Genomic DNA, 27,968 nt, shown 5'->3' with positions numbered 1-27,968 from the left:
GGAACCCAATTCAATATTTAGATTCTGATATTAAGAGAATAATATTTATAAACACAGGGGCAGATTCAATATTTGCAAAACAACAAAGGGTTTATGGAGTTGTGGGGGTATAAAACTGCAATACAGCGTGGCGCACACAGCACAGTGTGTGGACACTTGCTTATATTAGAATGTTTGTGGTCTTTTGGATTACTGCTGTGTGGAGCGTCGAAACAGAGAGGGGGAAAATAGATCAAAATCTTTTGATGACATAAGTGTAGTCTCTGTGCATGTGAAGGAAACAGATTTCTAAAAAGAGATGGTTTTGAGATCCTGCTTCGTGCTCAAGTGGATGATGACATAGTTCTTTCCAGATGTTGACAATTCTTCTGACACCAAAACATTCTGTAACTAGGTAAGTACTCTATTAACTCTTTCTCTCCTAACTGACGATACCAACGTTGATTCGACCCCATTAAATTAAATTAATTTTTGTTTTTATTAACTTTAATTTGTGTTATATTTGAAGAGAATACATTCTTCTGTATTGCATTAAAAAAAGTTATTGAAGTTTTATCATAACAGGGTAGTGAAACACAAATTAGCAAAATGAATAATTCCAAGGGAACGTGAAAAATAATGACGGAGAGAAAGAGTTAAATACAATATCTCACTGGAATGCCAACTGGAATGCCAACAGGATTTCTTTTTAAAGTACAGTTATTCATAACTAAACTAATAGGAAAAAAAAGAAGGTTCCTGTCTCTATTTGTGCAAACATACACATTGAGTAAAAGATCCGTACCTTACAGTCTATAATAGTATAAACCAAGAAGGAGCGTGGTGATCAAAACAACTAGTACAATACAGTAGTAGCCAACATTTGTTAAGCTTCTAAGCTTCTCTTGTTAAGAGTCCGTTTCTAAGTGTATTATTTGTATGGTGCATTACTTTTAATGTCTGATGATACTATATGATACTCTAATCATAAACACAATTTATAAATACATGTGCTAAAGTAGTCAGCTCGCGCATTCAATGAATGAGATGGCATCTTCTTGTTGTTGGCCTACTTCAGTCGTTACGACTAAGGTTAATCTCGTAGAACACTTTTTCATGTGACTGTGGAGCCTTATTTTTGGGAGACACTCCCGTCCACATATATTGCAGGTTGAGGTGCCTTTTTTCTTTACTGTCGACGTAGATATCTAATCTACTTTCGATTTGGTTAAGCTTGAAATAAGATTCTAAGTGTACTGTTTGTATGGTCAAAAGGATTAGATAATAACGAGCAAATAGATGTCATTTTATTAGACTTTTCTATGGCATGTGACAAAGTTCACCATCATAGCTTGCTTTTAAAAAAATAAAATACTTTGGCATTGTTGATTTATGACATTAATAGATTAAGGAACAGTCCTTGGTCTACTGTTACTAATTTACTTAAATGGCCTACCGAATTTAATTAATTCAGGAACAAAGGTCAGATTATTTGCATACGATTGCATAATATATAGAACTGTAAAAAATAACACAAGATACCGAACATTTACAAAAAGAATTAGAAGAATTACAGAAATAGGAATCAAATTGAAGCATGTCTATCCACCCAGAAAATGCCAATTATTAAGAGTCACACAAAAAAAAACAACTAAAACAAATAGAAACTACTTATTTTATTCATGGTAAACCAGTTACGCAGACTAAAAATTCAAACTATCTAGGTGTAATAATAAATGAAAATGTATCATGTCATCTCCATATTGATGTCAGTATTAATGAACTGAACCAAATCATTAGGGTCTGTTCAAAAAAATTTTTACAAATTAATCAGGAACAGAAAACTAAAATGCATTTTAACCTTAGTTAGGCCAATAATAGAATATGCATTCTCTGTTTGGAACCCCTCAACTCAGGAAAACATTATGAAACAAGAACAAAGTCAAAAAAGAACATTGAGATTCATAACGAACGAATATTCACATTTGACTAGAGTATCATCTTTAGTAAAAACACTAAATTTGGAGACACTTTAAGATAGAGGAATAAAAATAAGATTAGCAACAATACATAAAACATTGAACCATAATTTACAAATACAATACCTAATAAAATTCTTACAAAGACACAAATATAGAGGCACATTTCTTATTCCATTTGCTAAGATGAATTTGCATAAGTACCTCTTCTTCCCTAGTGCCATTTGAGAATTTATACGATAAGGATAAGAAGATTTAAAGAATACCATTCTGACGCATCTGAATTTTTGTATTAGCCTGTTGAAAACTTACTTTAAAAAAAAAAAAAAAATACTAATTTTTGAAAACCCAACTAGAAATGCATTGGTAGCATAGACATAAATAAATATAGACTGGAAAAAGGAAGTAACTTCATGTAACTTGAAAACATGTATATCTATTGTATTCGGATTTCCGAATTATGAAAAGTTGCATGATCTCCATTCTTAGAGATTAAACAAAACTACACTGCCTCCTTATTTACAATATATATATAGGTGTGTATAGATATGAATACTTAACTTTTATACTGCTCATAAATGCTTTATAATAAAATACACAAAATTGCAAGTCACAAATTTTCGTTTCATAAAACTCTTTAATTGGCCAGTCTATATTTATTTATGTCTATGATTGGTAGATAAAAAAAATCTTAAAATCTTCATGGATTTTTTAAAACATTTCTTGAATCGATTCGATAAATAAAACAATTTAATATAGTAATATATAATATAGATTTAGCTTACATATAGTGTTGCATCTTTAAAGGTAGATTAGTTGGTTAAACTAGAATACCAGAATACATATGTTAGATTGCATGAATAAAAATATTGTCCTCTTTTCAACTGAAAGCTTTTGTCTTAGAACTATTCGTCTCTAACGAAGTCAATCATAAATGAACATTCATTTATAACTTCAGAAAGAAAACTTACAAACATTCAAACTCTACATCATGACAAAATCTACATTTACTGCCTGCTAACATTCAGTAGCCTAAGTCTACGTTGTCAATTATTATAATGTCTACTTTAAGTTAAATAATTTTAAAAAAAGTTCTAAAAAAAAAAAGACGCATCCATGGGATTAGGTCGTATTTGAGCAGACTGTTTAAAACAAAGTTCATTCATTACTTTTTCACAATGTACTCTACCTTGTATAGTAAAGTACCCCTTTTAGACCTTGCGATCTATGGGGCAGATGATGTTAAGGCTATCTGTTTCTATGGCCAACAGTTAATAAGCAGGGTGTCAGGTAGACAGCACAACGACCAACTAAAGTTAGGTACCCATTAGAATTGGACTCAGGGGAACCCTAAAAATTCAGAAACTCAAAACCCCAGTCTTCAGTTAAGAGAAATGGGCGAGCTCTCATCCAAATCATAAGAAGGATATTGCTTACTATAAGCTATCCCGACAAGATCAACGTCTAATTTTTCGACTCAGGACCGGACACAACAGAATGTGACAACACATGTACCGGAAGCTCAAAATTGGAACCAGTGAAATCTGCCCATGTGGAGTGTCACCAGAGAATGCCAACCACGTCCTCCAAAACTGCTCTCTTTACCAAGAAGCCCGAATAAGACACTGGCCCCAAAACACCCCAATAGAAAGAAAACAATATGGAGAGCTCCCTGATTGGAAACCACTGCGCAGTTCATCTCATATATTGGTCTAGACATCTGAACGCTCCAACATAATGAATGAGAACGAAGAAGAAGAAGAAGTAGAGAGACGAACTAAATGATAAACAAGACTACAACGCAATGTAAGATAAAGCTAATGATCACACGCTCATCTAAAACATATACTGAAATACGCTGTTTTGTGGAAAGTTTTTTTTTTTTTTTTAATACTAATGTACCCCGGTATATGAAAGATAACATAGCATGATGTACAACGTACGTTGCAGGACTGATTCCATAATTTTAATGACTAGCGTAACTCTGGAACACAATTAGACCATCTAGCCAATACGGGCTTCTGGAGAATTGTTTTCTCCTGTGTTAAAGAAGGGACGCCCTTGCGGCCAATCTCTTGTAGCAGCCCAGCGCCATAAGAGATCAATAGACGACCAGGTCAAAGCGAAACAAAAAGCAAAGTAAATACACGCAACTGTAGGCACGCGCACTCGTAACACACACACACACATACACACACACACACACCCTAAATGAAAAAAAAAGGAGAAAAATTCGATTCCAAGTTTTAATGAAAAGTTCTTGTTTACACTTTCTTATGTGTGAAAACTTGTGTCTTGATAATTTGTGTCTTTCCTCGTGTCTTGCAGTCCTTAATTTATCATGAAAAAAAAAAAAGAAAGAAAGAAAGAAAGAAAAATAGACAAAAGCTATTCTTATCTGAAAATTAGAAAAAAAAAAGGGAATTAATCATCGCTAATGTGGTGTTAAAAAGCTTTTTTTTTTTTAATGCAAAATGAAGTATCTTCTTAGAGTGTTTGCTCAGCTATTTACCCCTAATTAGGAGAGATTATCTAGCACAATGTCTAGCCAGAAGACGCAAAGAAAGAGTTCTCATCCTCAAAGATCTTCGGTAAATAAAGTCCGTACAGAGAGAGAAAATGTCCTTCTTCTAACCAAAGCCGACGGCGGTTATACATTAGTGATTTCATTATTTTTGTTCACACTAGATTAATGAATCCTTCTCGGACATGTTCGGTACTCTTTTAGTTGAGATAAAGCCGTTTCTTTTTTCCCCCTGAGGAGATAGTCAGCTAAGCACTGTGTATGCGTAACATTTGAATTAGAGTAAAAACTGTTGTTTTTGTTTCGAAATGTTAAAGCCTTACATCTCCCCCTTTCTCGCTCTCTCAGTACGCTGATGAAATGTAAAATGCCAATAAATAAATATGAGAATTTTGAAAAGTTATATAAATAAATAAATATCTATTTTATCTTTGTATATCTTTCTGCTTTAAAGAAAACAATACCAATACATTCTATTTGAAACTCGTCATAGAAAGAAAATGAATGATTTAAAAAAAGAGAGAGAGAGAGATGTTATTTAACAGGAAGATCAATGTGAGAAACAGACTTATAAATACTTTCATTTAGATAAAAACTAATAGCATCTCCTCCCAGTATGCAAGGGTAGCACTTGTATTTGTGGACTCTAGTTTAAGTAATACCATTCACGTGTCAAGTCGTTATTATAATGGCGAGACCTTTTTCCAGGCATATGACATATAAGTATAGATAAAATCTAATATATAATATGTAATATGTATGAATTAGCGATAGGCATTTAGTGATACTTTAAAAACAAAAGATTTTTTTTTTGGAGGTGTTCAGAAGTAAGGTTTTAGCATGATCACTAGAAATACGAAGAAGAAAGTTCACAATAATTTGTCATTTCATGTGTATTATTTCATTTTTCATCTTAGTAATTACCATAGCGTTACTCTAATCATTAACACAATTTATAAATACATGTTTTAAAGTAGTCAGCTCGCTCTATTCTACCTTTAACTTTTTAATTTCCAAGTTTTTCGATGTACGTACCTCTCTCTCTCTCTCTCTCTCTCCATAAATATATATTAACACGTATATGTGTTTTGTGCGTGTTAGTGTATGTAAGTAGGTCAACGGGTGATTATTAAATAATAATTACTTTTGTACACACTATATCTCGACTTAGTTTTCTACAGTTCAGGTATGATCTACTCTAATTTGAAAATATCACGTCTGAACAAAAAAAAAAATGGGATATAAAGCCATAGCGACCTATCTTAATGGCCGTAAATCGCACAGAGTGCTTTGTGGAGCTGAAAATTCCCAGTGCAATGAGCAAATATTTGCCAATCCTCGGATTTATTACTGGTGTTTGATTATCGTTCCAAGCCAGGCCTAATCATGACGGTTGGATCAATTAGAGCAGCGTCCCACTTGGGGCCGTTTGCTAATATTGTGTAAACCAGTGGTAGAGAAGTCGTGATGGACCATAACTATCGGGACACAGTGGGTTGGGGACTATAGGACATGTCATTCGGTTCTCATATGACACAGCATGGACAAAAAAAAACGAAAAAAAAAAACTCGAGGTTCATATTGCTGGAGACGCATAGATCCAGAAAGAGAGCCAGGAAGTAGGGTGTGTTTAAGTGCTTCTGTGTCGGATAGAGAGAGAGAGAGAGAGAGAAAGAGAGAGAGAGAGAGAGAGAGAGAGAGAGAGAGAGAGAGAAGCAGACAGAAAGACAAAGAGAAAACAAGAGAGGGGGGGGGGAGAGAGCGAGAGAAAAGAGATACAGAAACACTGGGGTGTGAGCTTTTGGGTGATTGTGTGTGTGTTAAAGAGAGTAACAGAAGCAGAAAGAAAATTGCAAGGTGAACAAAATTTTAAAATTCAAATTTCTAAATAAATTATTGTTGGCTGATTTAATTTAAAAGCGAAGGATCTGTCTTGTTTTTCTACGCATTTTCTTACTTACAATTTATATGGTAAATAGTAGGCCTCGAATCATTGAACCATTAGACTTAAACTTAAAGTATATAGACCAATAGAAAAGTCTAACTAATAACAAGAAAACCATCTTTTTTAAAATACTTTTTAAAAAAAGTTTAAATTGAGTGTAATAATTGTATCAATTAGTTTGAATCAGTCATGTTATTAATTAGTAATAGATCTAGACAAAGAGTAATAAATCTACGCAATTATATTTTTACCAATTGTCCATATGCTAGGACAAATTTGTACAAATGCTCCTTCTTCGCTAGCGCTATTAGAGCATGGGATGGGTTGCCTGAGCTAGCATGACTGTATGCATGCCGCGCAGGACGTAATCATCTTCTTTTTTTAAGTAACGTCTGAGGGGGGGGGGGAGAAATTGTGTGTGTTTAAGAAATGGTCCATTTTTAAAGTCTACTATTCATTAGTTAATAATAACAAGGGGAATCGCATTTACATAAAAAAAAATCATCAGCTTCATAAAGAAAGAATAGTCTTTTTTTTTATGTTACTTGTTTGTTTGTTGTTTTGGAGTGTACTACAATTACCATCACGAAAAAAACAATTCAAACAAAGTGTTATAAGAGATTGTCATACGAAAATGAATTGCAGTAATCTGCTTTTTGTTTCTGTTCGCATTTCTCAGATCCGATCTACGTTCTTTAAGCAATGAAACAGAGTAAGAAAGAAAAAAAAAAAGAAGAGAAAGGGAATTGAACCAATGTGAAGACAAAGTAAAGGGACTTAAAGAAAAATGTAAGAAAGGCAAAAGGAGGAAAGATTGGGATACATGTTGAAATAAATTGACTATTTTAACAAATTAAGGAAGCAACACTCGTGTTGCAAGTAATTAATAAACACAAATCTTTGCGCTACAAGAGAATTGATTCTGCAGTGCTTAAAGGAGGACAAACAAAAATTGTTGTGTTTTTTTTAAACAGCTTATCAATATTTCTGTAAACCGGATACACCAAAGATTCCATTTATAAAAATTCCCCATTGATTTTACCTTTTGGTCAGTCATAGGTCGTGATTCAATTTAATTCTTCTTTCGAATAATTTCTATAGTAGAGCCATCAAAGCGTATATTTAAAAAAAAAAACTGAATTGGAAAGGAAATATAGCGGGTCAAAGTTTGTGTTGTTTTAAGAACATCAAGCGCGGGTCGGGTAACGTCAAAGAGTAGAAAGGCTTAGCCAGTCAGACATATTTAGTGGTGCCAGTTTCAAGTTTCTCGTCTAGAAGGTACGCTGACATTCCTCTGACTAGAATGGAGAGAGACCGACAAGGTGTCACTGTTGTCTCCATTGTCTCCCCGACTTTTAGCGACTTCACTTAGACCAGAGAGACAAGAGGACTGCCGGACAGGTTTCTGATAACGGGAGACTTTCCCCTCCCCCCTCTTGTAGATTGAGCGATTTTTGCCAGCGCGGAGAATGGATGAGTGTTTACTCGTGAGATTCAATTATGAGGAAAAGTCGGCAAATATCTTCAGATGACTGATTACTGCTCCAAAAATACTTCTCAGAGTTATCCCCCATCCCCGTTAAATTTTTTTTCGCCTTCAAGAAATGACTCTTTAATTGACAATGCACAAAACACTTGTCTTTTCTCCCATTTGGTCATTTTCTCACATCCAGCATTATCTCCTCTTTCCTATTTATTTCATCGCACTTTCCTTCAAATGTTTATTTCGACACATCCTTCAGAAAGTATTTTCACTTTTTGCCCAACCTTTTTATTTGTTACCAATTAATCTAATACTTTGGTAGTCATTTTTTTTTAAATGTAAGTCATGTGCCAGTTTCACTTCTTGCATCTCGGATTCTCCACAAAGTTTCACACACAACTTAATCCTTCTATCTACGTCTCGTCTATCTATAACAGTCGGGAGCACTCAGGTGTTTTCATTGTCGGTTTCTCTCGTACATTTTCTGCTGTGTTGATTTAAGACAAGAACTGTAGTCTTCATATCATATAACATCAAATAAAATCTTCCCACGGATAGCCTTCCTATTTCTAAGCACACATCCTAATGAAAAGACATTATTTGCTCGAAAGGATTATATAACATTAGAAATGTGTTTTAGAATTTCTCATCATGAAAAAAGAAATCTCTGACCAGCTAGATTCGAGCTCCTTTTCAGGTCTGGTGTCACTGAGCCCGGCCATTTTATCAAGTTATCCAGAGTGACCACCCATCTTGGATAGAATATCTGAATTCACTTTATTTTCTCCGACCAACTTTGAAAGTCGAAAGGGTGGGGGTGTGTCGTTGGTCAGTGAGTAAACAGTCTCCGCGATAGATCCTTATTAGGGCCCATTTCTAGCGGCCATACGGACTGGCTGTCGGAGTGGAACTATTTGAGCTTTTGTCAACAGTTTTAATTGGCTAGAACATTGAATTTCAGCCTGGCCCGTGACCCATCCGGCCGACCCTCGATGTACCGCCAGGCCCTGTTAATCAATGGGTTTAACTTTAGACGTGTACAGTTAATTACGTCGCCGCCGCGGGTGTGGATTCATCTAGAAAGCATAGGCAGGAGGGGAAACTAGAATTCGCCAAAGCAAACATTACATTCCCAATCAATACCATTCCCAATCTGTTTTGATTTTTTTTTCCTAAACCCCGATTCCATAAAGTATTTGCTTAACGCCCTTATCCAGTACATTTAAACAGAAACTATATTTTTATTTCAGCATGTTTAGATTAAAAGAAAAATGAATCGCCTTAAGGCTGCCACTAGATACACACTTCTATTTTTTTTAAATTAAAATCATGATTTTTAAATGAAATAGCACTCTAAATACCAACTAATAATCTAACTAGTAATCTGAAAAAAAAATATTTCTCTAAAAATATGTTACATTTAGTCCCTTAAACTCCATGGTTAAAACTAGAAGATGCGAGTCATTACTCTGCACTTAATCGAGATCAACAAACAATACAAGCTTAGAATTGATTTAAAAAAACGACCAATTTTTCAATGGTCACTACATGTCCACTATGACTTTTGCTAACAAGAAACATGTGGAGGGCAGGCTCAGAGACCTCTAGTGCCTGTTTAAATGAATGGAATGGTATTGTAGCATTGATCTTCTCCTCGAAAACCGAGACCTAGTGTGTGTGTGTGTGGGGGGGGGGGGGGTTGGTTGCTTTGTTTTGTATTCCTTCATTAAAAATGATTTATTAATTGCGTTAATTTATAAGAAAAGTATTTATGATTCTATAAAAATTATCTTGTGGTTGCAACGGAATACATTTATGCAAAGTAGATTTTTAAAAAGTTTGATAGAACAAAAGCAATTTACACAACTTAGAGCATGCCAAACAATCCGTTGCCTATCAGAAAGCAGCCGACATTTTTGGTTGCAAACAATATAACAACACTGAGTAACACCTTTAGTAAAATCACTAAATTTAGAAGGCCTTCAGAAGAGAAGACTTAAAAGTAAAGCAGCAATTATACATAAAACACTGAACCATATTCTTCAAAAACAAAATCTAATAAAATACTAAGAAAGACACAAAGATAACGGCACATTCCTTGTTCCATATGCTAGAACAAATTTGTACAAGTGCCCTTTCTTCCCTAGCGCTATTAAAGCATGGTATGGGTTGCCTGAGCCAGCCAGGAAAATCAATGAGTTGGCAGAATTTAAGTCATTGGTTAACATGCATGACTAGATGTATGACGCGTAGAACGTAACCATCTTATTTTTTGAAGTAGCGTCTGTATTATATAAGATAAGATAAAATGAACCACAATAGAAATTGAAATTTTTAGCGAGAATCTAGAGGGAAAATAAATATAAAAGTTGAAAAGTAAACGCACAATAGTTGTGGTTTTTTTTAAAGTACTTCAGTGATAAGACAGTGTCCTTGTATAGAATTGTATTACTATTATTATATATTATAACCATCTTAACGATAAACATTTAGTGAACTTCATGTATAATAATTAATGCATATTTTAATAAGAGTTACAGATAATAAGACATGACAAGTACCGGTATCACCCACATATTGCCACGACGCTTTCAACTTTTCAGTATCAATGAACACAGACTAGAACACATGGAGGTTAGGTGCAGCACTTCGCAAGCTGCTTTTTTTTTCTATGCCAGCTTGTAATGTTGTACTCAATTAACAATAGTGAGATATTTATTCTGGACCTTCTGACCTTAACCATCTTCTATATTGTAGCTTCCTACAATCTATAGGTTTTTTTTTCATCAGTGTAGCAAACATCAAAAAGAAATCCATCATTTTATATCCCCTGACTTGTCAATCTATCATCCCAGACCACATGTTTACACAGACGAAATTAAAAGTTTCATCAACTCGGGATAGTCAGGAAGGGTAGGACACCTGGATAATAGTAGTGAGTGGCCGATAGACTTTTCATTGCTAGAAACAAATTGTGTGCGATTTGTAAAAAAGAAGAAAATATATATTTTTTTAATATGAAATCCAACTTTCTAATATAAATTACGTCACATTGATTTATTAAATACACAAAAGTTTGACAAAGCTGGTTTTTTTTCTTAATTGCGTTTGAAAGGTTGATTTTTTTTCTCCAATAACTGATTTAATTACCCAATGCTAGAAAATGGATTTTTTACCAGTGGCGTGGTATGGTACTAGTATGCCCGTGTGTAGGAGTACTACGTTGGACCCCTTCTCGTGTAAGTTTGGTGTGACTGAATCCATACTAAGCTAAGGATAACAAAAAGGATAACAAAAAGAAAGTCCTTACTGAGTATTTTACATCAACATCACAAGAGAAAACGGTTTTTGAAGTGCGTTTGTTAAGATCATTGGTTATCCTACCCAATAGTAGGTCAATTGGGATATGTACGAATTAAAAAAAAAACAAAAATTTGGGATTAATTGAGCCAATATTCCCATGAATAGTGTGGAATTGTGTTCCTTAGAATTTATTTTTTTAAGGAAACCTAAGCATTTGTGATATTCATTTTTAGCTTTTTTCATCATAGGAATCCTTGATTAAAAAATATAAATATAAAACATAATTTTATGAAGGAAATTGTTTCAAAAACACATTCCAGGATTTCCAGCATGATCGTGGAGTAAACAGCAGCAAAAGTCTAGACAATGATGGCAAATGCATCACATAATCTAAGTCTATCTCTATCATCAAAGTGAAATTAAATGTTTACTTGTAAAGGTAATTCATGAATCTCAACAAGGTCACACATAGAGTAATATTACAACGAAGTAATAACAGACAATCCCAAAACAAAAGCAAACATAAGTTTATCATATTTCTTTCACATTGTTTATGTAGTTAAAACTATTATTGTTATTAATATTATTATTATTATTAGATGCTATGTGATATTTTAAGAGTTATCTACCTTTAATAATACTGTAATAAGTTGAAAGTTCATTTGTTGTCTCGCTCTTTTTAAGGGTATCGGGTTCGAATCTGGGTGAAGAGCGGGATATAGAATTTCGGCATTTTTAGGACGCCCCTGATTCGACCTAACTCTAATGGATATCTGACATTAGTTTGGAAAAGTAAAAGCGGTTGGTCGTAGTGCTGGTCACCCTAGTTAACCGTTGCTCATAGAAACCTTACTATCATCTGCCCTATAGATCGCAAGTCTTTACCTAACTGGTTTTTTTTTCTTATTATAATATATAATCAGTATTTACACCTTCACACCCATTAAGGAGAACTACATTTGTTCTATTTGGAAGCAATGTATTTGCCTATCATCACCTATTAGTTCTCCCAGTTCTACAGCCCTTCGATAACTTCATGCAAATTTATTTTACACCAGTCTTCAATATTTTTTGTCACCACATTTAACGGTAAATTGAGAACATATGCAAATTGTCCACGGATAATATATTCCATCCTACTAGACCCCCAAGAATAATTGACTCACATGCTAACGAGATACAGAAAGCACGGCAGGTCCCGACTTTGGAAATTTAATGGAGAGCCACCCTATTAATGAACTCGACGGCACGCAATACGTCACGAAGAAAAATATTGACTCTACATTAAAATGGAAATACTAGATGAGATTGAAAGACGCTGGCATTTTTCAACCAGTCGGTAGAATTTTTTTTTTCTATCGCCACCTCTTGTTAATGTTTGCTGTGTTTGAATTTAAATTTATCTTTAGTTTTGGAGGGCCTCTATCGAAGCATTGTTACAAATAACCAATTAAACGAGCAACATGTAGAACTCTTTATTAAAAACATAATATTGATCATGATAGAAAGATGTATAGAGAGCCCATTATATTTCATTTCTGTGAAGAAATATAGCTTCACGTTTCTCTCCTTTTTAAGTTCATTATGTAATTATTAAAATATGTAACATTTTAGGAGAAAGTTTTAGTATGAAAAACTAAGCATCATCTAAAGAGAAATACAAAATGGAGAGAGGGGGGAGGATATCGTTAAATAAACCTATATGAATTGAACTAAGTGTGTTTGCTAATGTTGTTTGAGTCTAGTTCACTGTTGTTGTTACCTATATTCCTTAAAACGGATTTCCAGTGCATGTATTTTGATGTACACGTTTGCACACATAAAAAAAAAACACGAGCGATGAGACTGTGAAGATACTCGCAAGTAAAAACTAAAACTAAAAACAAATATCTCGTCTCTTTAATGGGTTTTTTTTTTTTTAAATTTCCAGAGGACGTGTACAACTACAATGGCAATAAGAGACTTTATCCATAGGAATGGAATATCTAAACAAAAATGATCTAGTGTTATTTTTTTGACAAGTAGGGACATGGTTGGTTTAGTTCCGGACCTTTTTTTTTTTTTTAATAATGATCGAAGCCAACACGAGCAAATCTACGTGGAATGAAATGGTTGACTAGTGGCTATGAATATAATATATGCATTTAGTTCGTTTATAAAAATCAAAGCCAGTGAAATCATGTGAGCGACATTAAAATTAAAAGAAAAGAATGCATTAAAAAAAAACAACAACAAGCTTCTACATCTAAAAAAGGACGAAAACAAAGAAAAATGTGATATAGACTAGAAGTTACCATGGTTACAAATAAACAGTGTAAACAGATGTATGTGTTCAACAAACGACCAAAACCTTCATTTCATTTCTGTCTGATCCGGTTCAAACGATTAGGCTTTTTATTCGTATTTGAAATGTCAGCATCGATCAAGTAGTTCAAGTATTTAACAAGGCTAGGAGATAATCTCAATATTAAATGATCAACACTAAATGTAGCTACCAAAATAATTGGTACAAAAGAGGAAATCACTGATTCTGCTATCAGAGATATGAAAACTTTTAAAAACTAAATTATTTTAAAATGAAATTTTAAAAAAAAATTAGAATGCAGTCAACACCAAGATTTGATGCAATATAAGGTCATGCTCACCTAAATTAACTTGTGAAACGATCTTTTGGCATAACTTACAGAGCTCTTGAGAACAATTTATTTAGATAATATTTGTACGATGGGCTGACAATGAAAAAAGATTCTCTTTAACGCATGGCCTCCCTAAGGTTCGGGGCCCGGAAAAGTTTTTCCCACTCGCCACTCCCTTAGGCCGCCTCTGCTGCCATATGATCTCATGTACTTAAGCGTCAGTGTTGTTTGTAATGAGTTTATCTTGCAGAATACAAAAACGTAATATGAAGTAAAGGAATGTGTTGTGTCATTTATTTACGTTACAGCGTTCTAGTCGTCCAAACGAAAAAAAAAAAAAAAAAAACTAAGATGTGGAGAAAAGTATTTCAGTTTTATGATGACACTTTAGGTATTCTCTAGTTATTTTCTAAGGATTAATAACTTTTGTACTTATTCAGACATTGACATCCTTTAAAAAAAAAAGATTTTTCAGTTATGTCTTCCAGTTGTGTATGTCAAGATACTATAGCTTTGAGTCATTATTTCTTTGTAAAGGCGGCCATTTGAACAAGTTCCAATGGAAATCCTATTTTAAATGTATTGCCATCTCATTTTAGCTGTGTTCATCTTTCACACTTTCTCAACGGCCTCACGCACTCCCCCCCCCCCCCCGCCCCCAAAATGTATAAAAAGAAGAGATGGAAAAAAAAACTGCAGCCGGCTTCTTTTCAGAGAGGCAAGAAAAATAAATTTACCGATCGCTTAAATTGAGATATCTTGTCATGGTCATTTCTATAGGATTCACCGTAGTTAAATATTGGTCATGCTATTTGCTGCCAGAGCTCGTGTTGATTCGCACCATTTTGTACGGCAGTGTAACGACAGTAATAAAGCTGGGATCGGAGGAATATCATCTTCGCATTCACAACACGGTTAATGGCCATCAATTTGCTATCAAGGAGGCTGGCTATTCATTCTATACTTCTTTAAGGCTCTTTTTTTTTCTTTAATGGCATCTTAAGGCTTTACATTCATTGCTGTCTCTTAGCTATGAATGTTTCTTATGAATATGCCTTTTAAGACACAAGAAAACTATGTCCATATGTTAGCGAAAACAAATTTCCTTCAAGATACTCATATAGGCTTCTAGTTGGATAAAGAATTGTGAAGGGTAAGTTTAAGGAATTCAAACATAAATAATGCAGGTTTTTCGTTATTTTATATTATATTTATAGGGAGTAACACATTTAAGAGAGCAAGGCTTTGTCTTTTAAATAAAAAGGTGGGGGGGGGGAGGGATTTAGTTTACTCTGTTGGGATGTAATTTAAAATAAATGGTCACATGTTTAGCGGAAACTAGTTCTCAAACAAAAAGTTTATTAAGACTATGAAGAGCATAGGTTATTCAGTTTGTTTGTTTTTTTAATTCACAAATAAACTTAAATAAACCAATAAAACTTAGATGCAATCTAAGAAAATAAAACTCGAACCTACGACTTCTTAGTGCCGCCTAAAGACGTAGGGTTTCGTTTTTTTAGCGAATAACGTAACTGAACTAAAGTCACACATTTTGGTCACGACTGTTTTATAGGTCAATGCCTCCTCTGCTTGTTTAGCATTCGATGTGTAACTAACTGGATTATTATCTCCAAGTCCATCGAATGACATTGTTCTGACCACTTATCTCTGTCTCTTAGTTTCCATCCCATCTCTAAGACTTTCGCTCTTTCTCTCGGTCTCGACCTCTCAGTAAAACTTCAAAGGAAATAGTTAAGTTCTAGTCAGCAGTATCAAACCACAACCAGAGCTTGAGGAAGTCAGATGAGCACGACACAGTCATGAGACAGATCAGAAAAAGTCACGAAGTGTTTTAAGGCTACCTCGAGTCTTGACCACATGTAAATTCAAAGCTGCGACCATATTTGGACGAGACTTTCTGGATTAACTCCCTTCCCTTGCCCAGGCACATAGCATCATGCCCGATAGAGGAAATGTTTCTGGAGAAATATGACAAATGTCATATGACTTCGAGGCAAAGAAAGAAAACTGCTGAATGTCAACAGAAATTGTTTTAAATCCTTATAAAGCCCATAGTCATACGAGTAATGTTTATAAAACCTGTCTGTCCGTCTCAAAAGTTAGAATAGCTTGAAAACCCGATTTCTTGATACTTACATATAGCAAACTGTTTGGTTTTTAAAATTCAATAGCAAGCATAAAAATACAGCTTTTTGAAAAACTATTTTTATTATAAATAGTAAAAACCGTGGGAGATTATAGTAAGTAAAGGAGGTGTTTATTTTGTATACTTTTAAAAGATTTATGCAAATGATATTTTATTACTTAAAATAATGTAAAAACTATACCAATTTACTAATTCATGTGTTTGAACTGCTAACTAACATAGTACCTTTATTTTTGTTTTAAAAAGGAATAATAAATTTTGCATGTACATAATTTACCCATTTTTAAAACAAGATTTAATAAGCAATGTTTGGTGTTGTTTTTTTTATAATTAATACAATACAAAAAATTATATCATGGACCACTTCTCCCAATGACCATACACCAACCCCTTTATCCGTAGGTCAAACATTAATTAGATAATCATTTAACCACATCCGTTATGCCTTTCTCAAACAGAACCAAGTCTTTATAACAATGAGTTCATTTAATACTTATAAATATTACCAATGTAATAATAATAAGAATAACGACAACAGGCCAAACACTATCATAAGGTCGGTAACATTTTTGCCCAGCCCATGTTAATGTTGTATGGAGGGAGGTAAGGTAGTTGATAGTTTGCTCTTCATAGCATCTGATATTCGTGCTGAAAATAGTAAGAACCTGCTCTTTTTTTTTTTTACTTGCATTACTCACCAGACAGAGGACCCATAAATTGACCCATTTTGAGGCCACCTCTGAGTTTGTGTTTACACTAACTCTTTTTGTAATCTTGTTAAAATCGACATTGGCCCTAACTGGGACTTTCAAAACTGTGGCAGGATTGGAAAGTTGAAGGGGAAGATCAAAACTAACATAATTTTAAATTAACGTTGGCTATTTATCATAATATATTTTTTCCCTACATAGTATTAATGAATTACCATTAACGCGTACAAAGTCTGACAAAGATTGGATCTATAACGTAATGAATCAATTTTAGTATCAATTCAACTATTTATTTCTATGCAAAATTACTTGGTTTACAAGACAGAGAGAGAGAGAGAGAGAGAGGGAAAGAGTGAACACGAGAAAGAGAGAGAAAGAGAGAGATGCAATGGCCTAAGGTAATAGAATCGGACAGTCTTACAATGGCGTTTCTAAGGGAAAAAAATAAATGAAATAATTTATAACAAAAAAAAAAAAAAGCGTGTGTCCCACTGACAGTTTTTCAACCTCACAACAACCCTTCCTTCTCATTTTTTTTTTCTTTTTGCTTTCACTAGTTTTTTAACAATGACGACATAGGGAGTAAAAACAAAATCCTTACGCATCTCAACTGTCTTTACTTGAGACACCCGTGGACAGATCTTGGCAAGAGAACGTCTCGATAGAAATCCCCCTGGCCGTCCTCTTCTAGGCTACAGAACTTGATTAAAGCTCACATGAAGGGCCCGCTCGGGAGAGGCTTAGCAAACATAGTCCAAGGATAATCTAGTTAGCTCACAATTATAGAAAATCCGCCCATCTTGGCGGTGCCCTGCGGATTGCCTCCACTATATCTTCCCTGCGATGGAACGTTTTAGGACGGTTGAAGGACAAATGCTAACATAGACTGAAGTACTCGCAAAAAAAAATTAATTCTTTTACACTTTTTTTTTAACTTGCAGTTTTTTCTCTTTATGAGTTGAACCACAATCGCGTGAATATAAACATTTTAAAGCGAGGGAACAAAAACAAAAAAACACCATAGAGTTACATATAAAGCTTTTCTAAAATCGTGTAATGAAATCAGAAAAGTATATTAGCTCCATCGGGATACTGTAAAGCAATCATGACATAAATGGAAAAAAGTTTTGATGAAACAACTTCAACATATTCCATTATCACATTTAAAAACATTAAGAGATGGGTGAAAATATACAAGCTTATAATGTCTTATTTGCTATTTTATACATTCACATGAATCAGAGACAAAAAGTAAAATGGTCTTAAACTGCTCATCAAAGGTTGCGTATGAGCGTACTCGGGAAAATATCAAAGGGACGCAACTAAATTTTTAAAAATTCAAAACAACAGTTACGATCCTTATTTTAAGAAATGTGTCCTTATTTTACCTTTTAAAAACAAAAACAACTAAAGGGCTAAATACAACAACTTGAACAAGAATATATATCTGGCATAAAACTATATTTTCTGTTATCCTATTTTTGTATGCAAAATAGTTTTAATAAAAAAACAACAACATATTTTGTAGCTAAGCAAATTTAATAGAACAAGTAGCAGACATCAAGCATATGAAAAATTCCTCCTTTGTGAGGCATGTGACATTCTGTAAAGGCAATTACTTCACTCTCAATAAATAATAAATAATAGATAAAGGAAAGAAAATATGACACACCCCAACCCCTAGAAAAAAATCCTAGTTATACCCATGTAAAACTACTCAGAGCACAGAAAATTATAGTTTGGTGATATAGATCCAGGCTAGGTAACATTAAAAAACAGAAGTCTAGAATAGAATACTGGATTTAGTTAGAGATATAGTATAGATGGATTTAGTTAAAGATAAAGTAGGCCGATTGATACTGTGTATTAAAAAATTTTATATTAGGCCTATATAAATATTATAAAGTTACAAATTAATTCTAGCAATCCAGCTCATGATTTCTACATAATACATTGCCCAAAATGTTCCAAAACGTCTGTTTATTTATTCAACTCTTCACTGATAAATACATGCTGGCATGTGTTCAAATAGACCAAATTACATTTTTAGATTATTATATTTTGAAAAATTATAACAGTCAAATAATAATATTTTTCCTAAAGTTATACATAAACTGTCGAATTTCTAGATAAATTATAGATCCCTTTTTGAAATCTGTGTCCAGGCAGTATCCATCCACCCCTGAATTGGCTAATAATAGGTATTGTAAAAAAATAGAAGTCTTGTGTTATTTGCGAAAAATAACCAATTTTTTGTGTATTTAAAGAAAAAGTCTTTACATACAAGAGTTAAAAAGTAAAATTGAGAAAAATTGGACATGCAAACAAAAAGATTAAAACAAAAAAACACTTACTTTACATTAGTTTTCCATTTCAGCAAACCACTTGGTTATCTCACTGTCATCTAGCCATTCAGTTTCATCCTTTGAAACAAAGCCATTTAAATCTTAGTTTTAAATACAACGTTTTATTATAATGAAGTTTTTGGCCAAAAATAATACATCTTTAAACAATAATTAATGTCAATATTTTTGGTAGACATAATTTTTGTAATGAAATCCTATTAATATAGAAATGCTTACTTGTAGGACACATTTGCATGGAGAAGCAGTTAAACTTAAATCTAATTTTACAGCATTTGCATCAGTCATTTGTATTTCCTGAGTTTTCATGTTTGATAAAATATCTTTATAAGGAGTTATTTTAATTTTTTTAACATTGCCCTGGGTTTCACTTAACTGTAAAGCATCATTATTTGTAATGTTCATATTTTCCAACATTCTTTTCCTAATAACGAATTCCATTTCTTCATCCAGAAGTTCAAGGTAGCCATCAGATACTTTTGAGCCAAAGCTGTTATTTTCACCTGATTTATTGCTGTTTGGTAAGTTGATATGACAAGAGGCATCCTGCTGACAGGCAGCATGGTTATATGTGTCCTGTGTTAAATGCATAGATTGATTATGGACATGTTGTATAGGCACAGAATCATTTTTTGACAAGTTATTTAAATGATTACTAAACTTGAATTGTGGTGCACAATTAGCATCCTCATTTTGAGATAACATTGTTTGCTTTGAGTTAGTACTGCTTTCAATACATTGAATGTTAGATGTTTTGTAGTTCATAGAGAGTGTATCAGTTAGCATTGACTCTTTCAATCTTGGTTCACTGACTAAACTCATCTTATTAGAGTGTTTATAACATGTACTATTATTGTATGGTGAAGTAGCTAAAGAGGCTATCCCGTTTGCCATATTGCAAGCCTCTGGAATTGTATTTATACTATCATCCTTGACAAGTGAATGCACCTCAGATAAGCCAGACAGCCCTAAAAGATGGTTATTGTCCAGACCATAGCAGACATTCAAGTGTTCTGTACTTAATGAATTCAGTTGATCTGAGCAAGTATTTGTAAAGTTCCAGTTGTCAACATCATCTTCAGGCTCATCCTAAAAAGGTATAAGTATACTACAATTAAATTATAAAAGTTAACAATTAATAAAATTTACACATTTCATGAAAATCTTAAAATTCAATACCATCTGTAAATCTAAAGGGAAAAAACAGAAAAAAAATAATTTCAAAGTAATTAATAATGAATATAAGATTATTCAACATGCAATGAATCACTAGAATAGTTTAAGACAGTCAAGCTAAGAAATTCTGTATCCATTTAAACATGCTATTTTAAATTATGAGAGCACTTCTAGTATGTGTGGCTGAGTGGTCTAAGCCTCTTGGCTATCAACCAAGGAAGCTTGTTTGTATCTTGACGAATGATATAACAATAATGATGGAAGCAAAAATAAGAATAAATGTTTAAACATTTTCCTTACATTGAACATAGGCATAGATGCCAGCTGTACTGTTGAGTTGGCAGATTGAAAAGAAGTGATGTTGGAAAATATAGGTGAACATTCCTCCAAAAAAGGAAATGAGCTTTTTGAAACATCAGGATTTGTTCTTCTTAGTGTCAACAGTTTTTTCTCTAGGTAATCTGACATAGATATTCTGGTATCTGTCTTTAAATACAAAAAATAAATCTGTATGAGTTTATTCTATTTTAAATTCAGTATTTATTATCTTTGTCTACATTCTTGCTTATAATGTAGAGCCTATGGAATTTAAAGATTCACAATGTGATATATGAAATGAAATTGTCTTTATTGTGGGTAATGAAATTGTTAATATTTTTTGTAGACCTACAAACATTATATATTCAAATTTGAAACTTATAATAGTTATAAATCAATAAAATAAAAATAGACACCAAAATTGTCATTTTTATACATACAGGAATCAGCCTTGAAACTTCAGACCTAAATTCAGTGTTAGTGCTTCTAGTAAAAATGTCTATGAGAGAATTAACAACTTCAGGTACCATTTTTTCATACATTATACATTCTTCAGTCTGTAAAAGATTATAAGGGAAACATAAAAATAAAAGCCATACTAAATCTACATGCAAAAGCTACCAATATTTCTTAAATTTATATATTTCTTTTTAATATAATAATATTATTATTATCTTGAGAATAACCTATAGATATTAGTAGTGCAATAATCAAAATAGAATTATATAAAAAGACATTTACTTATAACTTTAATTTACAAAGCCTATTTTTGGCAGCACCACAGCATGATAAGAAATGTTATAGAAGTCTTTTGACAGTAATATAATCAATATAATCTGGCCAAAATATTATCTTCATATATTTTAGAATTTCTTTGCTTAGAGAAAATGTAACAAATACTTTTTTCATGTATGCCTATAATTAAAATAACATCATCTAAATTGAAAAAAATATTTTTTATTTATTTTTTTACTTTTTCAGCACTTTTTAGTGACATTGGGAGATCCAGTTCTAGTTGCTTGTTTTGATTCATTAATAAGTACATACAAGACAGTGCAGCTTCTTTAAATACACTCAAGGAAGCAGTGCTTTGACATATTTCTTGGATATATGCTAACAAATCTTTTAAAAAAGTGAAAATAGAAAGTCTGTTTAGTCATTTAAAAAAAAATAAAAAAAAATGTTACTATATAAGTTAACCATTAATCTTATAGTCATACCTGAGCATTGTCAGAACTAGTTAATTTTTCTAACAATATTTTTAGATCTCAAGCAGCATAAAGAAAGTAGGTTTCTTTTTTTTTTGTTTGTCTTTTGATTAGCAAGAGTGTTGTCATATGCTCTATGACTTATGACCTTTAGTAGACCTAACACAAACACACTAAGAAAAAATATTTATTCTCAACCAGATTTAAGACTGGCTCCTTGAACAATAATCAATGCTGCTAATTTGGCCACCATTTCGAATATGATGTTCCACAATCAAATCCAATATATTTTCACTAAACTTGTACTTAATACAAAAATTAATCAACCTGAATGTGCATCATCCTACTTTTTAAAAAAAAAAGAAGGTCATATTGATTCACTTTCTTTATATGACAAATTTAAATAAATGTGTATTTTACCTGTTTCCTCCTTTATGAAGGCAATCTCATTTTCCAAATAGGCTGAAAGCTCTTGGTACTCCAGAATAAAATGAAACACTAAAATAAATCGGTCACATGTTGTCCACAATGGAAGATCTTTGACAGTTTGCCTTGCAGCAGTCCTTAGATTGTATGTGGCTAAAAAAATAAATAAATATAAGATTTTTATTGCAGCTTATTAGCTTCTTTATTGTTGACTGATAATTTGTGCGTGCAATTTGTGTTTGTATAGTTTGAAATTAAAACCAGAAATTAACAACGACACACACACACACACGCACACACATATATATATAAATATATGCTAGGTTTTTCACTTACAGCATTTGAATTTTCTTTTAGCTAAAAAGCCGAAATCATTCCATGGCAATAAGGTATGAGGTTGAAGCAATATAGCATCACTTATTAATTTCATATTCAAAGGAACACCATGAGGTCCATACATTTGAATCTAATATTAAGGAAAATATATTGCACAAAAATAACTTTCTAATCAAATAAAATGATGACTTAAATAATTTAAAACCATTACATCTTTTGATTGTTTTTTCAATACTACCAAAGTGACTTAATGTAATGACATTTTTTAATAGAATGATTATAAAATAAATAAAAAATTGTGAAGAGATGAATTTCTTATTCCATATTGGAGAATGAGAAAAATTACAAGAATAAAATAGGTTTTATAAACTAACCAGATAATCAATAAGAAATATTTTTCTTTCTCTAATAAACATGAACAACTAGATAACAGTGATTAAGTAAGATACTTCTTTCAGAACTTTTAATCTACAGGGGGCAGATAATGCAAAGCATAAGCAATGGTTGACAACTGCTCTTACTTCCCCAATGTATATTGGGTACCCATTAGAGTTGGGAGGACTCAGGGACATCCTAAGAATCCTGATTTTCCAAATCCCAGGGTAAACCAGGATTTGAACTCGGGACACCTTGGTTTGAAAGCCAATCACTACCACTCGGCCACAACACCTCAACTAGATAACAGTGCATATGATATAATATTATAATTTATTTTAAGAAAGCAATAAGACAATGTAAAAGTTTTAAAAGAATAAAGAAACTAATGTATGGATACTTTGATACTTCCTGGGGTATAATCTTGTCTACTCTGAGTCTCAGTGTGAAGATCATCAAGGCCAAACAATGGGAGGTAGCCAACTATGCATGATAGCAAAATTGATGAATCATATTTTGATGAGACATGCTTCATATTGAAGGTCTCACTGACTTGAGCTACCATTGTTCCAGACCTGAAGGTTTCCAGCAATTTTCTAGAAGAAGAGGAAATGAAGTTCATAATATTCCAACAAAATGGTAGATCTTTTTTTTTAACATTGTTTAACAAAATTTTAAATACAGATTTTTTACATCCAAAAAATAAAAAATCCTTTTTTTAAAAAAAAAGCTTATCTAAGGGAAAGAAATCTGCACTTAAAACTGTATACCTCTCAATAATAAAAATTAATTGATTGATTGGTTAATTTTTTTTTATTGATTCATGTTTTGTTAGGTACAATTAATCATTGTTTAAAGTTTCAACTTGATCCGAGAATGTGAGTGGGAAAAAAGCATGTTCAATTATATAAGGGGATGAAACCCTACATATTTAACAGTATCTGTGAATACTGAAGAATTAATTTCCCTAGTTTGTATCAAACAAAATAATTAATTACCAGTAATTAATTGACCAATTGGTTAATTTTGTTTTGTAATTGATTCATGTCCTGTTCATACCAAAGAATAATTATGCAAAGTTTCAACTTGATCTGAGAATGGGTGTGGGAGAAACAGACAGACAGAGTGAGTTGATATGAGCTTTGTAGAAATTACCTGTCCAATGTTTCTAATCCTGTGTAGATATTGAATTGCTTGACTGTAACATTTACAGAGTTGCTAAACAAATAAAGGTAAAGATTTAATAAGCAATTTTATATCCAAAGTATTTTGTTACTCAACAATTTTAAAAATGAATAATAAAAATAAAAAATCAACAAGTGTTGATGGTATGAATTTCAAAAACAAATGAGACTATATATATATATAATATAAATTTTACCATAATTGAAAGTCAAGAAATCCCCCAAAATCCATGTTCAAACAAAACTGAACCTAGAAAATAAAATGTACCAGTATGAAATAAAAAGTTGACCATAATACAATGTACTAGTTTATACAATTTTTAATAGCATTGAAACACAATAAATTACATTGGAAATATACCAATGGATTCATCATCTTGAAACGTTCCATCAGCTCACAGACTTCTATAACACACTCACATACAGAAGTTATTGACATAAAAATCTGGACAGTAAATATAAAAAAAAAGAATTATAAACTGTTTTCAAGTTTATTCACAAAAGTTTAAAAAATAAACAATGTCAACATTGCACAAATAAGGTTGGCTGCCTGGTCATGGGGTTTGCACACTGGATTGTTGTTTGGACTTATCGATGGTCCCCGGTTTAAACCCTGCCCGCTCCATCCCCCGTCCTCCTGCAGGAGGTTAGGACTAGGAAGTAAATTATCTTCAACTCTGAAGGAATATTAGAAACATGTAAAATATTTTATAAAACAAACAATTCTGATGATATTAGACTTCAAAATCTAGTGTGACTTGTCTTAATAAATGTCTTATATTAATGTGTATTTCTATACATAACTAGACTCACAAGACTTTAAGGTAATTCTCTTAGAAATAAGCTTACATTCACTAATCAAAAACTCCCTTTTAGCTCATACAAAAAACAAAAAAAACAATTCTCAATCCTTGACTTGCAATGTTCATTTTATTTAACTCAAACATCCTCATGATCTGCTTAATGGATTTGATTTCTGACATTGGTTGGATCAAGCCCTCATCTCTTTTTATTATTACTTAATTTTTGTAAGTTGTAAATCTTTTTTGACAGTACTTTTGTAGAGAAGAAAGGAAAGAGTTCAACTTATGGCTAGAATATGAGATTTTATATATAAAAGACGTTACTTCAAAAAAGAAGATAATTATATCCTAAGCATTTCATGTGTCAATCTAGTCATGCATGTTAATCGATGACTTAAACTCTGCTAAGAGATGGACTCTTCATCCTGAGTCCAAGATACTCATTAGAGTCTATGGTAATCTTAGACTGTACCACCTAAAAAAAAAACATGACATGGTGACCACCACCACATTGAAACTCTTATGTTGAACTGTATAGCAGATGGTATTGGAGTCTTCCCTACATTCTCACTACATGCAATGTTCTCAGTTCTGTAGAAGCCCACTGGAGAAAATTCTTAAATCCATATTACTCTAGCTATTTACTCTTATGGACATTTCCACCATGTCAAATTCAGGTCAGGAAAGATATGATGGAGTTAATTATCACTATTAGACAAATTAAATAATTAAAAATGAAAAGTATATATATTTTTTTTTACAACATAATCAAATTATAACGGAGAATTACAAGACAGTGGTTTCTTTATAAAGGATTAGCAATAGGTTTACCCTCATTTGTAGTACACTATGATTGGTCCCTGAAGATGTCTTCTGTTTCATTATTTTCACTGATACTTCATTTTGAGCGGTTGTATCTATCCAAATCACACTATTGATATGCCTTTCTTCATTTTCATCAAAAGAATCAATAGCAAGGTGACTTTCTGTTTCTATTACTTGCATAGAACACATAAGATCTGACAAATGTGGCATACTTTGTGCTAAAATTTAAGATCAAAATCTTTACTTTAATCAAAATATAAATCAATCACAACGTTAAATTACTTCCAAAATAGAAAATATATTAAAAAAATCATGTTTTAATAACATTATTTATGAAGAGTTATATGGTAAGACATACCTTGTAGAAGTGATATAAATTTAATATTCACACTAGAAATCACTAGAAAAAAAAATGAAAAATGACATATTTTGAATTACAACTTTCTGTAAAAGTCAAATAATCAGCATATGTGTATTTTTTATACCAGATGTATATAGCATATGAAAATATGTATTCATGAGGCCACTTTGTATTAATATCAATCACAAAACTTTCATAAGATTAATGAGCTAAATTAAAAAAATGAAAGGCATTTTTAGGGTTAGAAAATATATATCACTCTATTAAAAAAAATCTGCCTATGACTCCTGTAAACTAAAAGAGTTTTCAAAATAATTTTGTAAATGATCAACTTAAGATACTTACATTTTAATTTTTTAAATATAAGTTTTATTCTTACCTTTAACCATGAATATGGCAACCCCATTCTGAGCAGTATTTTGTTTTTTTATTATATTCAGTGATATTTTATAATCAGGTGGAAACTTCGATGATTTTTTTTCATGTTTGACACTTACTAATATCACTTTAAAAATCTGTTTAAAAAAAAAAAAAAAAGACAACTTATCCCAAACAGATTTGTAAATGATTATATCTCAATAATTTCATTTTTTAAATATTTTCTTTTACTATTATATCATGATGCATAACTTGGTCCTATATACAGCAGAAAAAGAATATTAGCAGGCTGTGAAAGATCAAGCCTTTGGATGTCACATTTTGACCATTTACATCCTGCAGTAATGTCACAAATGAACTCCACCCCAAGACCACTATGTTTCTAAGTATAAGTCTAAACTTTGTTCATCCAATCTCGGGAATATCAAATATTTATAATTACAACTACAAGAAACATATCAGTGTTTGAAATTCAGGCAAAAGAAGTACATGTCCTCCTTTTTTGGGGTCCTCTATCTGGCAGGGAATAATGGTCTAAAGTGTAATAACGTATGGCTTATTTTTCATTCATTTGTTCATGAATCTAGCGAGGCACTTTAATTTCAGAAAACAATCAAGGCATATTCTATGTCCACAAAAACATATATATAGATTTAGATTTCAATTCTTATGAAAATAAATTTAAATAAAGAATCTAGATCTAGAATAAAAAATTAATTTTCATTGCATATTGTACTTTTGTAGCTTTTAGATTTATTACCTCACTAATGGCTGAAAGAAGTTTCTCTTTGGACAAAGTTTCATCAATTTCCATTTTAATTATCTGCAATTATTACCAACAGTTTAATCCTAGATCTAGATGTAGATATCAAGAGTTGGGCCCAAAGTCTTTGTTTTAACTAAAAATACATTGGATAGATGGATGGGTAACAATATTATAATTATATAGATCTAGATCTATAGGCCATAATGAGAGTCTAGGTAGACAGACAGACAATACAGACAGATCTGGATCTCATCATCATTGGCCTCCTTCAGTCGTAGAACGACTATGGTTCATCTCAGAGCACACTTCCTCATGTGGCTGTGGAGCTCTATTTTGGAGAGACACTCCCGTCCACAGATAGCAGATCTGGATCTATGCAAATGTAAATTGGGCTAGGAACTCTGCTTGCAAAACTTGTATGCTAAAGGTCTAAAACATTTTACAGACATTTCTAGATTTGATAGAGTGGATGCAGTACGTAAAACTAGATCTAGTATAAGAAAAGCTGGCTCAGTGAGTGGCTGATCAGTGTTAAGAACAGCTATCAATTGTACTATCAACCGTGAAAAGTGGAGGAGTGGAGGAATTTTGTTACGTGAGCTGTCAGTGTTACAGCACCTGTATCATCGAGTATGACGAAGTCGCATATCAGTCAATGAGTCATGAGACATGATTATTATAGATTATAGAATATAGATCTATGAATATGAGATAAGTTGAGTC

At 32.4% G+C, this 27,968-nt stretch overlaps 1 protein-coding gene and 1 long non-coding RNA gene across 4 annotated transcripts; one reads left to right on the top strand and one right to left on the bottom strand.

The window, feature by feature from the left end:
• On the top strand, positions 1-21,698 carry LOC106055428 (uncharacterized). 2 transcript variants are annotated; one of them, XR_001215550.2, is made up of 6 exons: positions 1-394; positions 19,543-19,610; positions 19,992-20,186; positions 20,577-20,721; positions 21,026-21,106; positions 21,565-21,698. It is a non-coding gene; the product is annotated as an uncharacterized LOC106055428 (long non-coding RNA). The 2 variants fall into 2 exon arrangements; XR_001215551.2 differs by lacking the exon at positions 1-394 and adding an exon at positions 14,653-15,002.
• On the bottom strand, positions 19,081-27,919 carry LOC106055425 (uncharacterized). Of its 2 annotated transcripts, none has more exons than XM_013211681.2 (15): positions 27,240-27,919; positions 26,481-26,616; positions 26,099-26,140; positions 25,747-25,958; positions 24,474-24,557; positions 24,310-24,362; positions 24,084-24,146; positions 23,329-23,524; positions 22,554-22,683; positions 22,212-22,370; positions 21,557-21,705; positions 21,024-21,140; positions 20,566-20,751; positions 19,309-20,178; positions 19,081-19,149 (listed from the first exon to the last, which is right to left on the bottom strand). In XM_013211681.2, the coding sequence occupies exons 1-15, from the start codon at positions 27,291-27,293 to the stop codon at positions 19,087-19,089; spliced, it is 2,514 nt and encodes an 837-aa protein (XP_013067135.2). In that variant the 5' UTR covers positions 27,294-27,919; the 3' UTR covers positions 19,081-19,086. The 2 variants fall into 2 exon arrangements, with proteins under 2 accessions (XP_013067135.2, XP_055878454.1); XM_056022479.1 differs by having other exon boundaries at positions 19,466-20,178; positions 27,240-27,916.
• Positions 27,920-27,968: the final 49 nt, after the last annotated feature.

This window comes from Biomphalaria glabrata, chromosome 3 (assembly GCF_947242115.1).
Source record: "Biomphalaria glabrata chromosome 3, xgBioGlab47.1, whole genome shotgun sequence".
Lineage (NCBI taxonomy): Eukaryota > Metazoa > Mollusca > Gastropoda > Planorbidae > Biomphalaria > Biomphalaria glabrata.
Note: the sequence above shows the minus strand (reverse complement) of the source record. Positions and strands in the feature narration are given on the sequence as shown.

Bases quoted from the DNA above. Each gene is read 5' to 3' on its own strand.
- LOC106055425 (XM_013211681.2), bottom strand. From the start codon at position 27,293: ATGGAAATTGATGAAACTTTGTCCAAAGAGAAACTTCTTTCAGCCATT. The intron at 24,363-24,473 runs GTATATTTCCAA...TTTATTTTCTAG, and splicing joins TCAAGATGATGAATCCATTG to GTTCAGTTTTGTTTGAACAT. The intron at 21,706-22,211 runs GTAAAATACACA...CTTTTTTAAAAG, and splicing joins CTTCATAAAGGAGGAAACAG to ATTTGTTAGCATATATCCAA.